Source organism: Gorilla gorilla, chromosome 9 (assembly GCF_029281585.2).
Source record: "Gorilla gorilla gorilla isolate KB3781 chromosome 9, NHGRI_mGorGor1-v2.1_pri, whole genome shotgun sequence".
Classification (NCBI taxonomy): domain Eukaryota; kingdom Metazoa; phylum Chordata; class Mammalia; order Primates; family Hominidae; genus Gorilla; species Gorilla gorilla.
This window is the reverse complement of record NC_073233.2, coordinates 101,338,540-101,363,056: the sequence shown is the minus strand read 5'-3', so window position 1 is coordinate 101,363,056 and position 24,517 is coordinate 101,338,540. Positions and strand designations below refer to the sequence as shown.

The 24,517-nt window shown below is 39.7% G+C and overlaps 2 protein-coding genes across 5 annotated transcripts in view; both read right to left on the bottom strand.

Annotated features, from left to right (window-relative positions):
• The window catches only part of CEP295 (centrosomal protein 295), a 372,495-nt gene that overhangs the window by 286,767 nt on the left and 61,211 nt on the right, over nt 1-24,517 (bottom strand). The gene's annotated exons all lie outside the window — the stretch shown is intronic.
• Nucleotides 12,358-24,517, bottom strand: part of DEUP1 (deuterosome assembly protein 1) — a 104,195-nt gene continuing 92,035 nt past the window's right edge. For all 4 annotated transcript variants that reach the window (XM_031016132.3, XM_063693459.1, XM_031016133.3 and 1 more), the window contains one exon: nt 12,358-12,778. In XM_031016132.3, the coding sequence (XP_030871992.1) occupies nt 12,602-12,778 (177 nt within the window). In that variant the 3' untranslated portion in view covers nt 12,358-12,601. The remainder of the gene's footprint in view (nt 12,779-24,517) is intronic.

Genomic DNA, 24,517 nt, shown 5'->3' with positions numbered 1-24,517 from the left:
CAAAATAAAAGGATGGAGGAAGATCTACCAAGCAAATGGAAAACAAAAAAAGGCAGGGGTTGCAATCCTAGTCTCTGATAAAACAGACTTTAAGCCAACAAAGATCAAAAGAGACAAAGAAGGCCATTACATAATGGTAAAGGGATCAATTCAACAAGAAGAGCTAACTATCCTAAATATATATGCACCCAATACAGGAGCACCCAGATTCATAAAGCAAGTCCTGAGTGACCTACAAAGAGACTCAGACTCCCACACATTAATAATGGGAGACTTTAACACCCCACTGTCAACATTAGACAGATCAACGAGACAGAAAGTCAACAAGTATACCCAGGAATTGAACTCAGCTCTGCACCAAGCAGACCTAATAGACATCTGCAGAACTCTCCACCCCAAATCAACAGAATATACATTTTTTTCAGCACCACACCACACCTATTCCAAAATTGACCACATAGTTGGAAGTAAAGCTCTCCTCAGCAAATGTAAAAGAACAGAAATTATAACAAACTATCTCTCAGACCACAGTGCAATCAAACTAGAACTCAGGATTAAGAATCTCACTCAAAGCCGCTCAACTACATGGAAGCTGAACAACCTGCTCCTGAATGACTACTGGGTACATAACGAAATGAAGGCAGAAATAAAGATGTTCTTTGAAACCAACAAGAACAAAGACACAACATACCAGAATCTCTGGGACGCATTCAAAGCAGTGTGTAGAGGGAAATTTATAGCACTAAGTGCCCACAAGAGAAAGCAGGAAAGATCCAAAATTGACACCCTAACATCACAATTAAAAGAACTAGAAAAGCAAGAGCAAACAAATTCAAAAGCTAGCAGAAGGCAAGAAATAACCAAAATCAGAGCAGAACTGAAGGAAATAGAGACACAAAAAGCCCTTCAAAAAATCAATGAATCCAGGAGCTGGTTTTTTGAAAGGATCAACAAAATTGATAGACCGCTAGCAAGACTAATAAAGAAAAAAAGAGAGAAAAATCAAATAGACACAATAAAAAATGATAAAGGGGATATCACCACCAATCCCACAGAAATACAAACTACCATCAGAGAATACTACAAACATCTCTACGCAAATAAACTAGAAAATCTAGAAGAAATGGATAAATTCCTCAACACATACACTCTCCCAAGACTAAACCAGGAAGAAGTTGAATCTCTGAATAGACCAATAACAGGAGCTGAAATTGTGGCAATAATCAATAGTTTACCAACCAAAAAGAGTCCAGGACCAGATGGATTCACAGCCGAATTCTACCAGAGGTACAAGGAGGAACTGGTACCATTCCTTCTGAAACTATTCCAATCAATAGAAAAAGAGGGAATCCTCCCTAACTCATTTTCTGAGGCTAGCATCATCCTGATACCAAAGCCGGGCAGAGACACAACCAAAAAAGAGAATTTTAGACCAATATCCTTGATGAACATTGATGCAAAAATCCTCAATAAAATACTGGCAAACCGAATCCAGCAGCACATCAAAAAGCTTATCCACCATGATCAAGTGGGCTTCATCCCTGGGATGCAAGGCTGGTTCAATATACACAAATCAATAAATGTAATCCAGCATATAAACAGAGCCAAAGACAAAAACCACATGATTATCTCAGTAGATGCAGAAAAAGCCTTTGACAAAATTCAACAACCCTTCATGCTAAAATCTCTCAATAAATTAGGTATTGATGGGACGTATTTCAAAATAATAAGAGCTATCTATGACAAACCCACAGCCAATATCATACTGAATGGGCAAAAACTGGAAGCATTCCCTTTGAAAACTGGCACAAGACAGGGATGCCCTCTCTCACCACTCCTATTCAACATAGTGTTGGAAGTTCTGGCCAGGGCAATTAGGCAGGAGAAGGAAATAAAGGGTATTCAATTAGGAAAAGAGGAAGTCAAATTGTCCCTGTTCGCAGACGACATGATTGTTTATCTAGAAAACCCCATTGTCTCAGCCCAAAATCTCCTTAAGCTGATAAGCAACTTCAGCAAAGTCTCAGGATACAAAATCAATGTACAAAAATCACAAGCATTCTTATACACCAACAACAGACAAACAGAGAGCCAAATCATGAGTGAACTCCCATTCACAATTGCTTCAAAGAGAATAAAATACCTAGGAATCCAGCTTACAAGGGATGTGAAGGACCTCTTCAAGGAGAACTACAAACCACTGCTCAATGAAATAAAAGAGGATACAAACAAATGGAAGAACATTCCATGCTCATGGGTAGGAAGAATCAATATCGTGAAAATGGCCATACTGCCCAAGGTAATTTATAGATTCAATGCCATCCCCATCAAGCTACCAATGACTTTCTTCACAGAATTGGAAAAAACTACTTTAAAGTTTATATGGAACCAAAAAAGAGCCCGCATCGCCAAGTCAATCCTAAGCCAAAAGAACAAAGCTGGAGGCATCACGCTACCTGACTTCAAACTATACTACAAGGCTACAGTAACCAAGACAGCATGGTACTGGTACCAAAACAGAGATATAGATCAATGGAACAGAACAGAGCCCTCAGAAATAATGCCGCATACCTACAACTATCTGATCTTTGACAAACCTGAGAAAAACAAGCAATGGGGAAAGGATTCCCTATTTAATAAATGGTGCTGGGAAAACTGGCTAGCCATATGTAGAAAGCTGAAACTGGATCCCTTCCTTACACCTTATACAAAAATCAATTCAAGATGGATTAAAGATTTAAACGTTAGACCTAAAACCATAAAAACCCTAGAAGAAAACCTAGGCATTACCATTCAGGACATAGGCATGGGCAAGGACTTCATGTCCAAAACACCAAAAGCAATGGCAACAAAAGACAAAATTGACAAATGGGATCTAATTAGACTAAAGAGCTTCTGCACAGCCAAAGAAACTACCATCAGCGTGAACAGGCAATCCACAAAATGGGAGAAAATTTTTGCAACCTACTCATCTGACAAAGGGCTAATATCCAGAATCTACAATGAACTCAAACAAATTTACAAGAAAAAAACAAACAAACCCATCAAAAAGTGGGCGAAGGACATGAACAGACACTTCTCAAAAGAAGACATTTATGCAGCCAAAGAACACATGAAAAAATGCTCATCATCACTGGCCATCAGAGAAATGCAAATCAAAACCACTATGAGATATCATCTCACACCAGTTAGAATGGCAATCATTAAAAAGTCAGGAAACAACAGGTGCTGGAGAGGATGTGGAGAAATAGGAACACTTTTACACTGTTGGTGGGACTGTAAACTAGTTCAACCATTGTGGAAGTCAGTGTGGCGATTCCTCAGGGATCTAGAACTAGAAATAGCATTTGACCCAGCCATCCCATTCCTGGGTATATACCCAAAGGACTATAAATCATGCTGCTATAAAGACACATGCACACGTATGTTTATTGCGGCATTATTCACAATAGCAAAGACTTGGAACCAACCCAAATGTCCAACAATGATAGACTGGATTAAGAAAATGTGGCACATATACACCATGGAATATGATGCAGCCATAAAAAATGATGAGTTCATGTCCTTTGTAGGGACATGGATGAAATTGGAAATCATCATTCTCAGTAAACTATCACAAGAACAAAAAACCAAACACCGCATATTCTCACTTATAGGTGGGAACTGAACAATGAGATCACATGGACACAGGAAGGGGAATATCACACTCTGGGGACTGTGGTGGGGTGGGGGGAGGGGGGAGGGATAGCATTGGGAGATATACCTAATGCTAGATGACGAGTTAGTGGGTGCAGTGCACCAGCATGGCACATGTATACATATGTCACTAACCTGCACAATGTGCACATGTACCCTAAAACTGAAAGTATAATAAAAAAATAAAAAAATAAAAAAAAGAAAACCACAATTTTAAGAAAGTTAGTATCAAGTGGAATGCTGAAATAGTAATTTAAAAGAAGTCTGTATATGGACTTAAGTATTAATACTCCATAGGGGCAAATTTACCATTAGTTCTGGACATAGTCCAAACTCATGCTGTCTTGACTCTGCTAAGTTCTGAGACTATTGTAGCCTAGATCTTTATTTCAACAAACAATTTTCAATTGTATCTTTACCCTGAAGAGAATGAAATGTCATCCTGACTTAGGGGATTATCAAGATATGTATATTGAAACTTTTTCATTGTTTGTATTAGGGATATTAAGGTTTTCAAATTTGTTTATGGAATGCCTTTTTCCTAAACATACTTCTTCCTATTTTCTAAAGATAACACTGAACAATATTTTCCTCATGTCTAGGCTAGCAATTACTAAATAATTTGAAGGTATCATAATTCTATTATTTTTCCACATGGAGATTTTGTGAGTACACTAATGGCTTTGGACCTTCTGATGTTTTGCCATCAAACCTGGCTTCTGTGGATGCAACTTTGTTCACCATCTGCTTGTTTACAAGAAGTGATACTGGGAAGTAATAAGAGCTAGAGCCAGGAATCAGAAGACCAGGGGTTTCCTTTCTGATTCTCCCATTTACCATGATTCTGAGTAAGTTTCTTAACAGCTCTGATTCCCAGGGACAAGGATATCAGGCTTGGTGACCTCACAGGCTCATTTTGAGTTTAAATGAATAATCCTGTGGGAAGGTGTTGTGGACAGAATGTGTGCGCCCACCCAAAATTTATAGAGTCATGCACTGCATAATAATATTTCAATGGACCTAATTTATGATGGTGTTCCCATATTATAATTCCATATTTTGCTCTACCTTTTCTATATTTAGATACACAAATACTTACCATTGTGTTACAATTACCTACAGCATTCAGTACAGTAACACACTGTACAAGTTTGTAGCCTAGGAGCAATAGGCTATGCCATATAGCCTAGGTATGTAGTAGTTGTGCCATCTAGGTTTGTATAAGTCCACTCTATGATGTTTGCACAATGTAATTGCCTAACAAGACATTTCTCAGAATATATCCCTGTCATTAAGTGATACATGACTGTATTGAAATTTTAACCTTCATTGTGATGGTATTAGGAAACTGGGCCTTTAGGAGGTAATTACATCATGAGGGTAGACACCTTCATCAATGGGATTACAGCCTTATAAAGAAGAAACGAGAAGTTGCTTCCAAGATGGCCAAACAGTAACAGCTCCGGTCTGCAGCACCCAGCGAGATCGATGAAGAAGACTGGTGATTTCTGCATTTACAACTGAGGTACCTGGTTCATCTCATTGAGACTGGTTGGACAGGAGGTGCAGCTCACGGAGGGCAAGCTGAAGCAGGGCGGGGTGTTGCCTCACCTGGGAAGCGCAAGAGGTCAGGGAATTTCCCTTTCCTAATCAAGGGAAGCTGTGAGGGACTGTACCTGGAAGAACAGTAAACTCCTGCCCAGTAAACTCCTGCCCAACTACTGCGCTTTCCCACAGTCTTCACAACCGGCAGACCAAGAAATTCCCTCCCCTGCCTGGCTTGGCAGCTCCCACGCCCACAGAGCATTGCTTAGTGCTAGCGCAGCAGTCTGAGGTAGACCTGTGATGCTGCAGCTTGGTGGGGGGAGGGGCGTCCACCATTGATGAGGCTTGAGTAGGTGGTTTTATGCTCACAGTGTAAACAAAGAAGCTGGGAAGCTTGAACTGGGCGGAGCCCACCACAGCTCAGCAAGGCCTACTGCCTCTCTAGATTCCACATCTAGGGGCAGGACATATCAGAACAAAAGGCAGCTGACAGCCTCGGCTGACCTAAACGTCCCTGTCTGACAGCTCTGAAGAGAGCAGTGGTTCTCTCAGTATGGCGTTCAATCTCTGAAAACGGACAGACTGCCTCCTCAAGTGGGTCCCTGACCCCCGTGTAGCCTGACTGGGGGACACCTCCCAGTTGAGGCTGACAGACACCTCATACAGGCAGGTGCCCCTCTGGGATGAAGCTTCTAGGGGAAGGATCAGGCAGCAATATTTGCTGTTCTGCACCCTCCACTGGTGATACCCAGGCAAACAGGGTCTGGAGTGGACCTCCAGAAAAATCCAAAGACCTGCAGCTGAGGGGCCCGACTGTTAGAAGGAAAACTAACAAACAGAAAGGAATAGCATCAACATCAACAAGAAGCACATCCACACCAAAACCCCATCTGTAGGTCACCAACATCAAGGACCAAAGGTAGATAAAACCACGAAGATGGGGAGAAATCAAAGCAGAAAAGCTGAAAATTCCAAAAACTGGAGCACCTCTTTTCCTCCAAAGGATTGCAGCTCCTCGCCAGCAAAGGAACAAAACTGGATGGAGAATGAGTTTCACAAGTTGACAGAAGTAGGCTTCAGAAGGTCGGTAATAACAGACTTCTCCAAGCTAAAGGAGCATGTTCTAACCCATTGCAAGGAAGTTAAAAACCTTGAAAAAAGGTTAGACAAATGGCTAACTAGAATAAACAGTGTAGAGAAGAACTTAAATGACCTGATGGAGGTGAAAACCACAGCATGAGAACTTCGTGATGCATGCACAAGCTTTAACAGCCAACTTGATCAAGTGGAAGAAAGGATATCAGTGATCAAAGGTCAAATTAATGAAATAAAGCGAGAAGACAGGATTAGAGAAAAAAGAGTGAAAAGAAATGAACAAAGCCTCCAGGAAATATGGGACTATGTGAAAAGACCAAATCTACATTTGATTGGTGTTCCTGAAAGTAACAGGGAGAATGGATCCAAGTTAGAAAACATTCTTCAGGATATTATCCAGGAGAACTTCCCCAATCTAGCAAGGCAGGCCAACATTCAAATTCAGGAAATACAGAGAACACCACAAAGATGCTCCTCAAGAAGAGCAACCCCAGGACACATAATTGTCAGATTCACCAAGGCTGAAATGAAGGAAAAAATGCTAAGGGCAGCCAGAGAGAAAGGTCGGGTTACCCACAATGGGAAGCCCATAAGACTAACAGCAGATCTCTCAGCAGAAACCCTGCAAGCCAGAAGAAAGTGGGGGCCAATATTCAACATTCTTATAGAAAAGACTTTTCAACCTAAAATTTCATATCCAGCCAAACTAAGCTTCATAAGTGAAAGAGAAATAAAATCCTTTACAGACAAGCAAATGCTGAGAGATTTTGTCACCACCAGGCCTGCCTTACAAGAGCCCCTGAAGGAAGCACTAAACATGGAAAGGAACAACAGGTACCAGCCACTGCAAAAACATGCCAAATTGTAAAAACCATTGACGCTATGAAGAAACTGCATCAATTAATGGGCAGAATAACCAGCAAACATCATAGTGACAGGATCAAATTCACACATAACAATATTAATCTTAAATGTAAATGGGCTAAATGCCCCAATTAACAGACACAGACTGGCAAATTGGATAAAGAGTCAAGACCCATTGGTGTGCAGTATTCAGGAGACCCATCTCAGATGCAAAGACACACATAGGCTCAAAATAAAGGGATGGAGGAAGATCTACCAAGCAAATGGAAAGCAAAAAAAAAGCAGGGGTTGCAATCCCAGTCTCTGATAAAACATACTTTAAACCAACAAAGATCAAAAGAGACAAAGAAGGCCATTACATATTGGTAAAGGGATCAATTCAACAGGAAGAACTAACTATCCTAAATATATATGCACCCAATACAGGAGCACCCAGATTCATAAAGCAAGTCCTTAGAGACCTACAAAGAGACTTAGACTGCCACACAGTAATAATGGGAGATCTTAACACCCCATTGTCAATATTAGACAGATCAATGAGACAGAAAATTAACAAGGATATCTAGGACTTGAACTCAGCTCTGGACCAAGTGGACCTAATACACCTCTATAGAACTCTCCACCCCAAATCAACAGAATATACATTCTTCTCAGCACCACATCACACTTATTCTAAAATTGACCATATAATTGGAAGTAAAATACTCCTCAACACATGCAAAAGAACAGATATCACAACAAACTGTCTCTCAGACCACAGTGCAATCAAATTAGAACTCAGGATTAAGAAACTCACTCAAAACCACACAACTACATGGAAACTGAACAACCTGCTCCTGAGTGACTACTGGGTAGAAAACGAAATGAAGGCAGAAATAAAGATGTTCTTTGAAACCAATGAGAACAAAGACACAGTGTACCAGAATCTCTGGAACACATTTAAAGCATTGTGTAGAGGGAAATTTATAGCACTAAATGCCCACAAGAGAAAGCAAGAAAGATCTAACATCCACACCCTAACATCACAATTAAAAGAACTACAGAAGCAAGAGCAAACACATTCAAAAGCTAGCCGAAGGCAAGAAATAACTAAGATCAGAGCAGAACTGAAGGAGATAGAGACACAAAAATCTCTTCAAAAAAATCAATGAATCCAGGGGCTGGTTTTTTGAAAAAATCAACAAAATAGAGCACTAGCAAAACTAATAAAGAAGAAAAGAGAGAAGAATCAAATAGATGCAATAAAAAATGATAAAGGGGATATCACCACCAATCCCACAGAAATACAAACTACCATCAGAGAATACTATAAACACCTCTATGCAAATAAACTAGAAACTCTAGAAGAAATGGATAAATTCCTGGACACATACACCCTCCCAAGACTAAACCAGGAAGAAGTTGAATCTCTGAATAGACCAATAACAGGTTCTGAAATTGAGGAAATAATTAATAGCTTACCAACCAAAAAAAGTCCGGGACCAGACGGATTCACAGCTGAATTCTACCAGAGGTATAAAGAGGAGCTGGTACCATTCCTTCTGAAAGTATTCCAATCAATAGAAAAAGAGGGAATCCTCCCTAACTCATTTTATGAGGCCAGCATTATCCTGATACCACAGCCTGGCAGAGACACACAAAAAAAGAAAATTTTAGGCCAATATCCCTGATGAACATCGATGTGAAAATCCTCAATAAAATACTGGCAAACCAAATCGAGCAGTACATCGAAAAGCTTATCCAGCACGATCAAGGGATGCAAGGCTGGTTCAACATATGCCAATCAATAAATGTAATCCATCACATAAACAGAACCAATGACAAAAACCACATGATTATCTCAGTAGATGCAGAAAAGGTCTTTGACAATATTCAACAGAGCTTCAATGCTAAGAACTCTCAATAAACTTGGTATTGATGGAACATATCTCAAAATAATAAGAGCTATTAATGACAAACCCACAGCCAATATCATACTGAATGGGCAAAAACTGGAAGCATTCCCTTTGAAACTGCCACAAGACAAGGATGCCCTCTCTCACCACTCCTATTCAACATAGTGTTGGAAGTTCTGGCCAGGGCAATCAGCCAAGAGAAAGAAATAAAGGGTATTCAATTAGGAAAAGAGGAAGTCAAATTGTCCCTGTTTGCAGATGACATGATTTATATTTAGGAAACCCCATCGTCTCAGCCCAAAATCTCCTTAAGCTGATAAGCAACTTCAGCAAAGTCTCAGGATACAAAATCCATGTGCAAAAATCACAAGCATTCCTATACACCAGTAACAGACAAACAGAGAGCCAAATCATGAGTGAACTCCCATTCCCAATTACTACAAAGAGAATGAAATACCTAGGAATCCAACTTACAAGGGATGTGAAGGACCTCTTCAAGGAGAACTACAAACCACTGCTCAACAAAAGAAGAGGACACAAACAAATGGAAGAACATTCCATGCTCATGGATAGGAAGAATCAATATTGTGAAAATGGCCATACTGCCCAAGGTAATTTATAGATTCAGTGCCATCCCCATCAAGCTACCAATGACTTTCTTCCAGAATTGGAAAAAACTACTTTAAAGTTCATATGGAACCAAAAAAGAGCCTGCATAGCCAAGATAATCCTAAGCCAAAAGAACAAAGCTGGAGGCATCATGCTACCTGACTTCAAACTATACTACAAGGCTACAGTAACCAAAACAGCATGGTACTGGTAACAAAACAGATATACAGACCAATGGAATGGAACAGAGGCCTCAGAAATAACACCACACTTCTACCACCATCTGATCTTTGACAAACCTGACAAAAACAAGCAATGGGGAAAGGATTCCCTATTTAATAAATGGTGCTGGGAAAACTGGCTAGCCATATGTACAAAGCTGAAAGTGGATCCCTTCCTTACACCTTATATAAAAATTAACTCAAGGTGGATTAAAGACTTAAATGTTAGACCTAAAACCATAAAAACCCTAGAAGAAAACCTAAGCAATACCATTCAGGACATAGGCATGGGCAAAGACACCAAAAGCAATGGCAACAAAAGCCAAAATAGACAAATGGGATCTAATTAAACTAAAGAGCTTCTGCACAGCAAAAGAAACTGTCATCAGAGTGAACAGGCAACCTACAGAATGGGAGAAAATTTTTGCAATGTACCCATCTGACAAAGGGCTAATATCCAGAATCTACAAAGAACTTAAACAAATTTACAAGAAAAGAACACACAACCCCATCACAAAGTGGGCAAAGGATATGAAGAGACACTTCTCAAAAGAAGGTATTTATGCAGCCAACAGACATATGAAAAAATGCTCATCATCACTGGTCATCAGAGAAATGCAAATCAAAACCACAATGAGATACCATCTCAGGCCAGTTAAAATGGCAATCATTAAACAGTCAGGAAAAACAGATGCTGGAGAGGATATGGAGAAATAGGAATGCGTTTACATTGTTGGTGGGAGTGTAAATTAGTTCAACCATTGTGGATGACAGCGTGGCGATTCCTCAAGGATCTAGAACTAGAAATACCATTTGACCCAGCCATCCCATTACTGGGTGTATACCCAAAGGATTATAAATCATGCTACTATAAAGACACATGCACACATGTTTATTGCAGCACTATTCACAATAGCAAAGACTTGGGACCAACTGAAATGTTCATCAATGATAGACTGGATTAACAAAATGTGGCACATATACACCACGGAGCCTTAAAAAAGGATGAGTTCATGTCCTTTGCATGGACGTGGATGAAGCTGGAAACTATGATTCTCAGTAAACTATCACAAGGACAGAAAACCAAACACTGCATGTTCTCACTCATAAGTGGAAGTTGAAAAATGAGAACACATGGACACAGGGTGGGGAACATCAGATACCAGGGCCTGTCAAGGGATGGGGGGCTGGGGGAGGGATAACATTAGGAGAAATACCTAATGTAAATGACGAGTTGATGGGTGCAGCAAAACAACATGGCACATGTGTACCTATGTAACAAACCTGCACGTTGTGCACATGTACCCTAGAACTTAAAGTATAATAGTAAAAAAAAAAAGAAACTGAGAGAGATACTTCCTCTCTGCCATGTGAAGATACATCAAGAAGGTGGCTGTCAACAAGCCTGGAAGTGGGCCCTCGCCAGACACCAGATTAGCTGGCACCTTGATCTTGGACTTCCCAGCCTTCTGAACTGTGAGAGATAAATGTTTGTTGTTTAAGTCACCCAGTCTATGGTATTTTTGTTACAGCGGGCTGAACTAAGACAAACCTCAAGAGCTATACAAATACATGTGGTCATGTCATCTGAAGTCTACAATGCTCTGCATTTTTCACATGAAAATGACACTTGGTATCTAATGGCATTTGGGTTTATCTTTCAGTATGTTGAGAATGTTTCTTTAAAGGGAAATAGAAAACTGTAAAAGCTGTAGTAGGACTTACCTTCTTTCATAATCTCTCTTCATATATACACACATATATATATAATATATATATATATAGAGAGAGACATATATATATACACACACACATATGTGAAACTCTTAAAGTATATTGTATTATTGCTGTGTATTTGTAACTTCTGTTTTATTGTTCACAGCCATGCTATTACTGTTCTATACAGATTTAGCATTTATGCTTCAAGACCATTGAATTTTACATTCCTTTATTGTATTAAAAACAGAAGTGATTACAAAGGAAAATGTAGCAACAGTAATGCTTTATATTTCCTTTATCTTGTTCGTGTCCATGAAGTAATTAGTACTAACAAAAAAGCGTTAATTTTTGGCACATATATTTTAGGTTTGTAAATTGCACATTCCATATACCTTCATTGTGTTGAAACAGACAGACATTATAAAGGTGAATGTAAAAACAATAAAGCTATAGCTTTTTTTCCAAAAAATTATAGAATTTTAGAGTGTTTACATAACTGGAAATACTTAAATATTTTTATTTATAGAATCCTTGAGTTTTCAAAACCAGTACCACTGAGCTGCCTTTGAGTCATTTGTATCTGGAATATAGCACTTCCCTTTCTCTTATTTTGTGTAGTTGCCGAGGAAATGGGTTTTCAGTATACATGATTCAAGTGGGGAAAAAAAACTGCATATTTGATTCCAAAATATTCCTTAGACTGGAAAAAAATCTCTTTTGGAATAGTCATGTTTATTTTATAGTAACTCTACAGCAGGACAATTTAGCATGTTAATGCAGAAATGCAAACAGCTTTATAGAACAAAATACTTACTATTTTCTAGCTGCCTTACGGAAATTATTTACTCAAGGAAACAGAACAGAATTTCTTGGTTTCATTAATCAGCTTTGTAAATATTTTGCCAGAGCTTTTTTTCTTGGCGGAGGGGGGAGAAGCAAATAAAAAACTTTAAAAGCTCATATGTGTCTATTTTGTTTTAGCTTGGAGTATTTATTAAGAGTAAATTCTGTGTGTCTTTGCAGTTCATCAATATGTGTATTTAGAAGTTTTTCAAGTTCTTTTGCTCGTTTCTCTTCTTCCAGAAGGAAATGCTGTGCAGCCAAAGATGCTGGGAAGGACATATCTGGGGGAGACTAAAGAGAGAAAGAATGAAAAGTGAGTGAGGAATACAGAGCTTTAAAAAATCTTCCCATTTCCAGGCATGCTTCATCCCTGACATACTGTCAAACACTGCAGCTCTTAATGAAAGAATACATCTTGGGCTGAATTCCCACTACTAGTGTAATTCAGTTACCACTAATGAAATCCTCAAGGAACTAAGTAAGACATCACAGCACCATTACATTAAAAAGCTCTACAAATGAGTGTTATATTGTCCAACTGCAAATGCAGGGACAATGCACTCACCATGGAACCTGCCTAAAACATGCTGCAATCATTTGCAAAGCCAATGATTTTCATTTGAAAATAGGCAACTCCAAAAAGCTAAAGTAAAGATTATAGTGGAATTGCACTAGACAGTTTATATAGAAGAAAATAAGGATTGGCTTTGACAGGGAGAATCAATGCTTGGAGTTAGCCAGGTGAGAGGGCTGGCTGCATGATGTGTCTTGGGGTGGAGGTGGCTCCCTAGTAGGGAAGGCTTGATGCTGGCATGTATCTTGTTTGTCTTATCACAGAGAAGAAAGTATCAGGGACGAGTGCCCCAATTCCACCCTTCATGGTGACATGAAAATGCTATTTAACTGTTTGTGACCTGTTTAGTGCTTATTTAAAAAAAATAAAAATAAAAATCCGTGGCTAAAGAATAAAGGACAACATCAGATAATTTTACAATTCTTCGTTTTGAAAAGCCACATACAAAAATTAAGTAATTTTTTTTTGTTGGGGAAATCTGTACTTTAATTTTCCAGTTCTGTGGTTACTATATTCTTCTTTGATTTTCATTTTGGTAGGAAGAATGGGACTTTATGTAGTGTTTGGGGAGTCGACAATCTGTATACATGTGAACCTTGTTATAGGTGGATTTTGTTCACCAATCTGGCCCCTGCCAAAACTAGGGATCATGCAAATGATGGAGTACTGCACACTTTTCCAACCAGTAGGCCCAACTGTAGCTGCTGTGTCAGGGATAGTATCTCTACTAGAGAAGACTATCACAGCCTGGGGTAGATGGTATGCTACTATTGATCTGGCAAATGCATTATTTTTAATATTGGCAAATGCATTCTTTTTAATATCTAATAAAAAGGAGGATAGGAAACAGTTAGCATTCACATGGGGTGGCCAACAATATATATCCATGGTTTTGCCCCAATGTTATGTTAATGAAGCTGTCACAATAAATTCTGAAGGGGCCCAGCCCATCTGGACATTCCAAAGACTATCACATGGAACATCATATATTAACACTAACATCATGTTAATGAGACTTGATGAGCAAGAAGTGGCAAGTATGTTAAAGGGATGGAAAGATGTATGTACTCCAGAGGGTGAAAGATAAACCCCATAAAAGATTGGGGCTTGACACATTGTTTTTAGGTGTCTACTGCTATGTGGCATGTCAGAACATCCTAGGTAAAGCAAAAATTAATGCACCTTGAAAATGTTCCACCCTTGGATCAAATAATTGAATAATCTGATTCATTTATTGGGTGACACAGAAAAAAAATTTTTGTTTTTTTTTTTTGAGACGGAGTCTCACTCTGTCGCCCACACTGGAGTGCAGTGGCGTGATCTTGGCTCACTGCAAGCTCCACCTCCCGGGTTCACACTATTCTCCTGCCTCAGCCTCCCGAGTAGCTGGGACTACAGGCACCCGCCACCACTCCCGGCTAATTTTTTGTATTTTTAGTAGAGACGGGGTTTCACCATGTTAGCCAGGATGGTCTCGGTCTCCTGACCTCGTGATCTGCCCGCCTCGGCCTCCCAAAGTGCTGGGATTACAGGCATGAGCCACCATGCCTGGTGAAAAAATTATTTTGTGAGAAAGCCCAGAACTCTGGAAAGAAAGAGCTGTGTAGGAGGTTCAGGATAGGGTACAAGTAGTCCTGCTACTTTGGTAAAATAACTTGGTAGATCCCATACTAGAAGAATCTCTGGTAGAGAAAAATGCCTTGTGGAGCCTCTGGCAAGTTTCATCGGGAAAGCTGTGTTGCAGACCCTTAAGATTCTGGAACAAGGCTATGCTATCTGTAGCAGAAACCTATATACTATTTGCAAGACAATTCTTGTCATGCTGTTGAGTCCTGGTTGAGACTTCAGCAAGTGGACAGGATGATTTGATCCAGCCTCTGTCTTTGGCTACCTCAGTGGGAATTATGCATCATCCCAATACCATGATTTCCCCTTTCACCAAGGGTAATCCAGCTACTATTGCTGTTGAATGTCTGACCTGCTTGCAACAGAAACCAAAGCTGAGCTCTTGATATGGCATCATCCCTCAAGGAGACCAACCAGCCTCTTGGTGGCAACTTGACTGCATTAGGTCCCTAGTACCTTGGAAAGGGCAATGCTGTATGCTTATCAGAATGGATATGAATTCTGCGTGTTTGCCTTTCCTGGCTGCACCACTATCTTAGGGCTCACAGAATCACTTATCTGCAGACATGAGAGAGACCCTGCTTAATAGTAAAGGTACCTACTTTATAGCAAAAGAGTATGGCAGTGGGGGCACGACCATGGTATCCACTGGTCCTAACCACACACAGCACTATCCAAAGGATGCTAACATGATAGAGCTTTGGGATGGCCTCTTGAGGGCAAAGCTGAGGCACCAGCTTGGAGATTATATCCTGTGAGGTTGGGGTGCCATTCTTCAGGATGTGGTATAGACTTTAAACCAATGGCTGTTTTATGGTTCTGTGTTTCCAATGGGTAGAATACATGGATCTGGGAACAAAAGGGAGGAAGTAGGAATGGCTTCACTCTCTATCACTTCTGTTAACCCACTTGGAGAATCTGTGCTTTATGTCTATGTATCTTTAGCCTCTGTTGTTCTACAGGTCCTGGCTCTTAGAGGCGGAATGCTTCTACCAAAAGACCTGTAAGAGTCCCATCAAACTTAGAGCTTTGGCTCCCATGTGGTCACTTTGGGCTCCTCATGCCAACAGATCAGACACACAGAGTGGAGTTCCTATATTGGCAGAGGTAGCTGACCGTAAGTCATCCTGAAGAGGTAAGATTGCTACTGCGTAACAGAGGCAGTGAGGAATGTGTTTGGTACTCTGATGATCCTCTGAGGCATCTTTTGGTACTCTCATGCCCAATTTTAATTTTAATTGGCAAATACAGAAACCATATCCTAATAAGGGCATGGACATTAGGGGCTCACCCCAAAAGAAAAGCCACCTGGATCAACAGAAGAGTTGGCTGACAGGGAGAGGAATCTAGAATGGGTGAGGCAGTGATAGGTGTCAGCGACCAATTGCAGCATGAGGGGCTGTGGCTTATCTCACTAACTTTCCTCTCAACAGTTTTTCCAGAAATTATGACCAGCAAGAATCATGAAGAAGCTATGCCTGAATGGAAGCTATGGAAGAAGGTGGTTCTGAGTGGTGCAAGAGGTGGACCATGGTGGTTGGTCCCCTACCCGGATCCCCTTCCCCAGGCTGATGCATCTGTTCTCTAGCTGGGTGGGTGTTGGCTACTAACAGCTCACAGCTGGCTCCTTTGGGGAACTGCCCTCCACCGAACTGGAGGCTCCTGCCTCACCTGGGAGGCTGCAGTCCCTCCTCTGCCCATTTGCTATCCTCTCTGAGGCAATGACTGATTGATGGACACAGGGGCATAAAATACCAAACTTTTTGTTTGGTGAGAACAAATGCTGTGGTGCAATTCATGTGCCAAGCTTCCTGGGACACCAGGCTATACTAGTTTGTAGCTGAGACCACATCTTTGCTTAATTTTCCTCCCCTTCCCTAGCCTGTCTCCTTTACTCTCCTCCTGAAAATACTAAAATACTCCCTCGGTAAATCGCTTTCACAAGAATCTCATCTCAGATTCTAGGAAACCTGATCTCAGAGAGATGACTTCCTAGATTCTGGCCTGAGTGATTAGTGACACTCATGCCATTTACTGAGAAAGAGAAAAAGGTAAAAGAAGCCATTAAGAGTAAGATCTTCTTTCTTTCTTTTTATGGATTGATTGATTGATTGATTGATTGATTTAGAGACAGTGTCTTGCTCTATTGCCCAGGCTGGAGCACAGTGGTGCAACCACAGCTAACTCTAACTTCCAGCTCCTGTGCTCAAGTGATCCTCCCACTTCAGCCTCCTGAGTAGGTGGGACTATAGGCACACACCACCACACCCAGCTCTTTTTTAAAAAAGTTTTTATAGAAACAGAGCCTCATTATGTTGCCCAGACTGGTCTTGAACTCTTGGGCTCAAGCAATCCCTCTTGCCTTGGCCTGAGATTGTAGGTGTGAGCCACAGCTCCTGGCCTCTTACTTATTTCTGATTCATCAGGTTCTAGCACAGATTCTGGGCCAGTGTGTTTTCAATAAAATTTTTTAGTTTATGAATGAAGAAAATGGATTCAATTTTGAATAATAATGAGTTTGAGGTGACTTGAGACTTAAACAGACTCAAGTAAACAGTGAGATATGTCAATCTAGGACTCAGAATATAGGTCTGAATCAGAGAGACAGACTTGGAAGTTATAGATGACAAGGCCATGAGATTGACTGAAATTATCCAAGATAGGCAAGTAAAAGGAAAAAAAGAAGTTAAAAGATGGAGCCCTGAAGAATCCTTCATGTCAGGCATCCACCCACATAGCATGTCCTTGACACTATCATCAATGAGAACTGCATTATTTACTAATTGAGATTTAAAGCAACCTATCCATCATCCTTCCAGCATGCTTAATCTAATACTCCCACGCCAGCATTTCTCTGACCTCATTTAGACTCTTTACTTTTCACTATCCATCATCTTCCTCATACTCTCTCTTCCTAACTCTGCTTATTCCCGTCCATCTCATAACCATTCAGCAACTTGTCCCTCCCTGTATCTTGTCTCTATCCTCATTACCTGGTAAACCCCTGTATCTTGTCTCTATCCTAATAACCTGGTAAAACCCACCCCTAATTAAGCTGACCCATCTGCCCGGGTCTTGCCTACACCTGAGCAGCTGAATGCCGGAGCCAACAGGTTGGGGGTAAATTACTGCATGGACTAGTTTCACTTTAAATTCATGACCATAAATATCATGTGGTCAGTGAACACTGCAAGGCGATTCTATTGCACTTCCCTAGTATGTTCACTTTCTTACTCATTACGTTGTGGCCTGGCTTCCTCCTAGGAGTCAGAGGGGAGCTCCCTCATTATTCCACATCCATTTGTATCTGTAGCTGAATTTTAGGCCATCCTCCTGTTTCAGAAACTCATCCTTCCTCCTATACTGCGGATCCTATTTCTTCTTACCTCTCAGTGACTTTGTTTCTGCAAATGAAAGAGGACCCTCCTTGAGCCCCATCCTCTTCATTATCAAACTTTCCTCCTTTCCTTCAGGATTCCCATTAGGTCACTCAATATTATGACCCAAGGCTTTGTATTGGGATGATTTCTTTTTTATACTTAAGTATTTTCATCCAGTTCTATAGACTTAAATACCAACCATATGCCGATTATTCCCACATTTATATTTCCAGCTTTGATCTCTCCCTCGAATATCAGATTCACATATCCTATTGACTATTTAATGTCTACGTTTGGGTGTCTAGTAAACATTTTAAACTTATATGCCCAACCTAGAAATCATGATTTCTCCTCTAACCCTATTTCTTCCCTAGTCTTCCCATGTCAGAAAGTGGTATTAGCATCTACTTAATGCTCAGGTTGAAATCCTAGGAGTCATCTTTAATCACTCTTTTCTCCCACTTCCCATATACAATTCATTGTCAAGTCTGGTCTACACACCAGAATATTTCCTGGATCTAATATGTTGCTCTATCTCCACTGCTACCAAGCCAGCATCATCTCTTGCCTAGGCTACTGAAATAGCCTTACAATAGTTGTCTCCTCTTCTACCCTTGCCCCTCTATAATTTATTCTTTATTTAGCAGTAAAAAGGATCTTTTAAAAATTTTAAACATATCTGTTTATTATTAAACAGAGTAAAATAATTTGAAATGGAGTAAACAGACCAGTATTTTCCTAACTGAAACTTTACAATGGCTTCCCATTGTTTTAAAATAAAATCCAAACTCCTTCCCATGACCTACTGTCCTCATATACTGGACTTCCCCTGACAACTTATCTGTTCCCTTTTGTTCCGGTCTACCTCTTCACTTCTAAGCTCCAGAAGGTCCCCCAACCTTTCTGGTTCTCATACTTGCCAAACTCGTTCCTGCCTTATAGTTCCCTTACTTGAAACTCTCTTCTACCAGATCTTTGCAAGGCTGGATTTGCTGTTGTTTGGGTTTCACCTTAAATTTCCCTTTCTCAGTGATAATTTTCCTGGCTACTCAACCTAAAGTAATCCCCCATACTTTCATCACTCCCTATCACATTACCTGCTTTTCTTTTCATCACAGCATTTATCACTATTTGATATTTTCTTTCTTTTTTTTTTTTTTTTTTTTTTTTGAGACAGTGTTTCGCTCTGTTGCCCAGGCTGGAGTGCAGTGATCCTATCTCGGCTCACTGCAACCTCTGCTTCCCGGGTTCAAGCGATTCTCTTGCCTCAGCTTCTGGAGTAGCTGGGACTACAGGCATGTGCCACCACGCCCAGCCAATTTTTGTATTTTTAGTAGAGACAGGGCTTCACCATGTTGGCCAGCCTGGTCTTGAACTCCTGACCTCAGGTGATCTGACCGCCTCGGCTTCCCAAAGTGCTGGGATTATAGGCATGAGCCACAGCGCCTGGCCTTGATATTTTCTTATTTGTTCATTTATTTCCAATCATTAATTTTTCTCCTCTTGTTTGTTTTTGAGATAAAATTCACATAAAATTAACCATTTCAAAATGAGTGGTTCAGTGGCATTTAGTACATTCACAATGTTGTACAACCACCATCTCTATCTAGTTCCAAAATAGTTTCATTATCCATAATGAAAACTCTGTACTCCTTAAGCCACTGCTCCTTGTTTCTCCCTCCCCACTGCCCCTGGTAACCACCAATCTACATTGTTTGAATGGATTTCATTTACCTATTTTGGCTATTTCATATACATGGAATTATACAATATAGCCTTTTGTGTTTGGCTTCTTTCACTTAACATGTTTTTGAGGCTTATCCACATTGTAGTAATTTTTGGCCTTTTTTGGCATAGCTGCTTTTAATGGCTGAATAACATTCCATTGTATGTATATATCACAATCTGATTATCCATTCATCCATTGATGAAGTTTCCTCTTTTTTTTTCACCATACTACTTATGTGTCTATCTTATTCAAAGACATGTTTAGAACAGGAACTGCCATATAATTGGTGCTCAATACATGTTTATTTTATTTTATGAATAAATAACACTAATATTTAAGGGACAGAAATAGGAAGGAGAACCCTAGAAACAGGCTGGGAAACAGTAGCCAGAGGGTGGCAGGAGAATCAGTGGAGTATAGTGTCATAGAAGCCAGAGAACATAAGAGTATCAAGACAAAAAGATTAAGAAAGAAAGACGAATACTTCAGAATGTGCATTTAATTAGCAACTAGAAGATTGGCAGTAGTCTTGATAGGAATGGTACTGATGTGGATGTCAAAATGCAGTAGAAGATGGAAACCACTAGACCTAGAACAGTGGCTTCCCATAGGATTTTTAAGGCCTCCATCACAGATTAGGTTCCCCATGCCCAGTTCCTAGAAGAGCTGAGAATTTTCTTTCCTGGTTACTCTGGAGGTTAGGAATTCCTCAAAAGAGTAATGTAGAATTTTAGAGATAGAAGGAAGCCCCATGTTATTAAATCAAATCAACAGATACTTCTGCATGTCTTTTATGTGCCTACTAGTGCTGACCCTATTTTAGGTGTTGGGTTACCACAAAAACAAAAATAGAAAACACCCCCTGCTTTCATGGAGCATACATTCTAAAGGAGGGAGGCCAAGCAACAAAATGTCTCATAGTGAAGTGCTATGAAAAAAGGCAAGATGAGGGGCAGGGAGTGAAGAGGAAGGTGCTATTGTGGACTGGTTGCTTAGGCATCTCTGATAAGGTGATACTTGAGTGGACACTAATTGTGATCCTAAAAATCCTAAAATCATCTGACACTAGCACAGTGGGGTATTTAGCAACTTTTTCCATGCTTGACTGAAATATGTGCTTACTTTAAGTCCTTAGTGATTAAAGTTTTATTGATGCAGAATTTGCAAAGTCCCCTTAGAATTTCTCATAACTTAAATGAGGAATTTTATTTAGTTTACATTATTGGTATGTATTTTAGTCTGTTCAAATAATGTTGGCATTTTATGTTGAGATGAACACAAAAGAGCATTTCAGGGCTTTAGACATCTCTAATACTTCAAAAGCTAATGGTTTTAAGCATTCTTCTACCAAAATAGCTTAACTTTACTTCTAGTCTCTACTATTACAAGGCAAAACCAACATATAAGCAACAAAGGGCTTATATCAAGAATAGAAAGGATACCCATAAATCAATAATAATAAAGACAATCCAACAGAAAATTAAGTGAGGAAATTGAACAGATATTTTATAATGGATATCAAAATGGCCAATAAACATATGAATGGTGCTCAGTCTCATTATTCACCAGAGAAACATGAATTAAAACCACACAATAGGATCTTACTACACACTGACCATAATAGCTAAATTTAAAAAGGCCTATATTACCATGTGTTAGACAGTGGAGCAAGGACAACTCTTTTTCTTTTTAATTTATGATTTCACTTAAAATAACTTTCAATAAAAGGCTTATATATAAAAACAGGTTAATGATTGCCTATGACCAGGGTAATGAAATCAGTAAATACAAAAGAGATGAATTTCTTTTTCCACAGTGTAAGGTTATTTCAAAATTAGATTGTGATTATGGCTATAAGTATACTTTAAAAACTTGGAATTGTACACTTAAAACGTGATGGTTTTGTTATAAAACTTTTTTAAATTTTATTATTATACTTTAAGTTTTAGGGTACATGTGCACAATGTGCAGGTTTGTTACATATGTATACATGTGCCATGTTGGTGTGCTGCACCCATTAACTCGTCATTTAGCATTAGGTATATCTCCTAATTCTATCCCTCCCACCTCCCCCCACCCCACAACAGTCTCCAGAGTGTGATGTTCCCCTTCCTGTGTCCATGTATTCTCATTGTTCAGTTCCCATCAATGAGTGAGAACATGCGGTGTTTGGTTTTTTGTCCTTGCGATAGTTTGCTGAGAATGATGGTTTCCAGTTTCATCCATGTCCCTACAGAGGACATGAACTCATCATTTTTTATGGCTGCATAGTATTCCATGGTGTACATGTGCCACATTTTCTTAATCCAGTCTATCATTGTTGGACATTTGGGTTGGTTCCAAGTCTTTGCTATTGTGAATAGTGCCGCAATAAACATACATGTGCATGTGTCGTTATAGCAGCATGATTTATAGTCCTTTGGGTATATACCCGGTAATGGGATGGCTGGGTCAAATGGTATTTCTAGTTCTAGATCCCTGAGGAATCGCCACACTGACTTCCACAATGGTTGAACTAGTTTACAGTCTCACCGACAGTGTAAAAGTGTTACTATTTCTCCATATCCTCTCCAGCACCTGTTGTTTCCTGACTTTTTAATGATTGCCATTCTAACTGGTGTGAGATGATATCTCATTGTGGTTTTGATTTGCATTTCTCTGATGGCCAGTGATAGTGAGCATTTTTTCATGTGTTTTTTGGCTGCATAAATGTCTTCTTTTGAGAAGTGTCTGTTCATGTCCTTCGCCCACTTTTTGATGGGGTTGTTTGTTTTTTTCTTGTAAATTTGTTTGAGTTGATTGTAGATTCTGGATATTAGCCCTTTGTCAGATGAGTAGGTTGTGAAAATTTTCTCCCATTTTGTGGATTGCCTGTTCACTCTGATGGTAGTTTCTTTTGCTGTGCAGAAGCTCTTTAGTTTCATTAGATCCCATTTGTCAATTTTGTCTTTTGTTGCCATTGCTTTTGGTGTTTTAGACATGAAGTCCTTGCCCATGCCTATGTCCTGAATGGTAATGCCTAGGTTTTCTTCTAGGGTTTTTATGGTTTTAGGTCTAACGTTTAAGTCTTTAATCCATCTTGAATTGATTTTTGTATAAGGTGTAAGGAAGGGATCCAGTTTCAGCTTTCTACATATGGCTAGCCAGTTTTCCCAGCACCATTTATTAAATAGGTAATCCTTTCCCCATTGCTTGTTTTTGTCAGGTTTGTCAAAGATCAGATAGTTGTAGATATGCGGCGTTATTTCTGAGGGCTCTGTTCTGTTCCATTGATCTATATCTCTGTTTTGGTACCAGTACCATGCTGTTTTGGTTACTGTAGCCTTGTAGTATAGTTTGAAGTCAGGTAGTGTGATGCCTCCAGCTTTGTTCTTTTGGCTTAGGATTGACTTGGCAATGCGGGCTCTTTTTTGGTTCCATATGAACTTTAAAGTAGTTTTTTCCAATTCTGTGAAGAAAGTCATTGGTAGCTTGATGGGGATGGCACTGAATCTATAAATTACCTTGGGCAGTATGGCCATTTTCAGGATATTGATTCTTCCTACCCATGAGCATGGAATGTTCTTCCATTTGTTTGTATCCTCTTTTATTTCATTGAGCAGTGGTTTGTAGTTCTCCTTGAAGAGGTCCTTCACGTCCCTTGTAAGTTGGATTCCTAGGTATTTTATTCTCTTTGAAGCGATTGTAAATGGGAGTTCACTCATGATTTGGCTCTCTGTTTGTCTGTTATTGGTGTATAAGAATGCTTGTGATTTTTGCACATTGATTTTGTATCCTGAGAGTTTGCTGAAGTTGCTTATCAACTTAAGGAGATTTTGGGCTGAGACAATGGGGTTTTCTTGATATACAGTCATGTCATCTGCAAACAGGGACAATTTGACTTCCTCTTTTCCTAATTGAATACCCTTTATTTCCTTCTCCTGCCTAATTGCCCTGGCCAGAACTTCCAACACTATGTTGAATAGGAGTGGTGAGAGAGGGCATCCCTGTCTTGTGCCAGTTTTCAAAGGGAATGCTTCCAGTTTTTGCCCATTCAGTATGATATTGGCTATGGGTTTGTCATAGATAGCTCTTATTATTTTGAGATACGTCCCATGTATACCTAATTTATTGAGAGTTTTTAGCATGAAGCGTTGTTGAATTTTGTCAAAGGCCTTTTCTGCATCTATTGAGATAATCATGTGGTTTTTGTCTTTGGTCCTGTTTATATGCTGGATTACATTTATTCATTTGCGTATATTGAACCAGCCTTGCATCCCAGGGATGAAGCCCACTGGAGCATGGTGGATAAGCTTTTTGATGTGCTGCTGGATTCGGTTTGCCAGTATTTTATTGAGGATTTTTGCATCAATGTTTATCAATGATATTGGTCTAAAATTCTCTTTTTTGGTTGTGTCTCTGCCAGGCTTTGGTATCAGGATGATGCTAGCCTCAGAAAATGAGTTAGGGAGGATTCCCTCTTTTTCTATTGATTGGAATAGTTTCAGAAGGAATGGTACCAGTTCCTCCTTGTACCTCTGGTAGAATTCGGCTGTGAATCCATCTGGTCCTGGACTCTTTTTGGTTGGTAAGCTATTGATTATTGCCACAATTTCAGATTCTGTTATTGGTCTATTCAGAGATTCAACTTCTTCCTGGTTTAGTCGTGGGAGAGTGTATGTGTCGAGGAATTTATCCATTTCTGGATTTTCTAGTTTATTTCCGTAGAGGTGTTTGTAGTA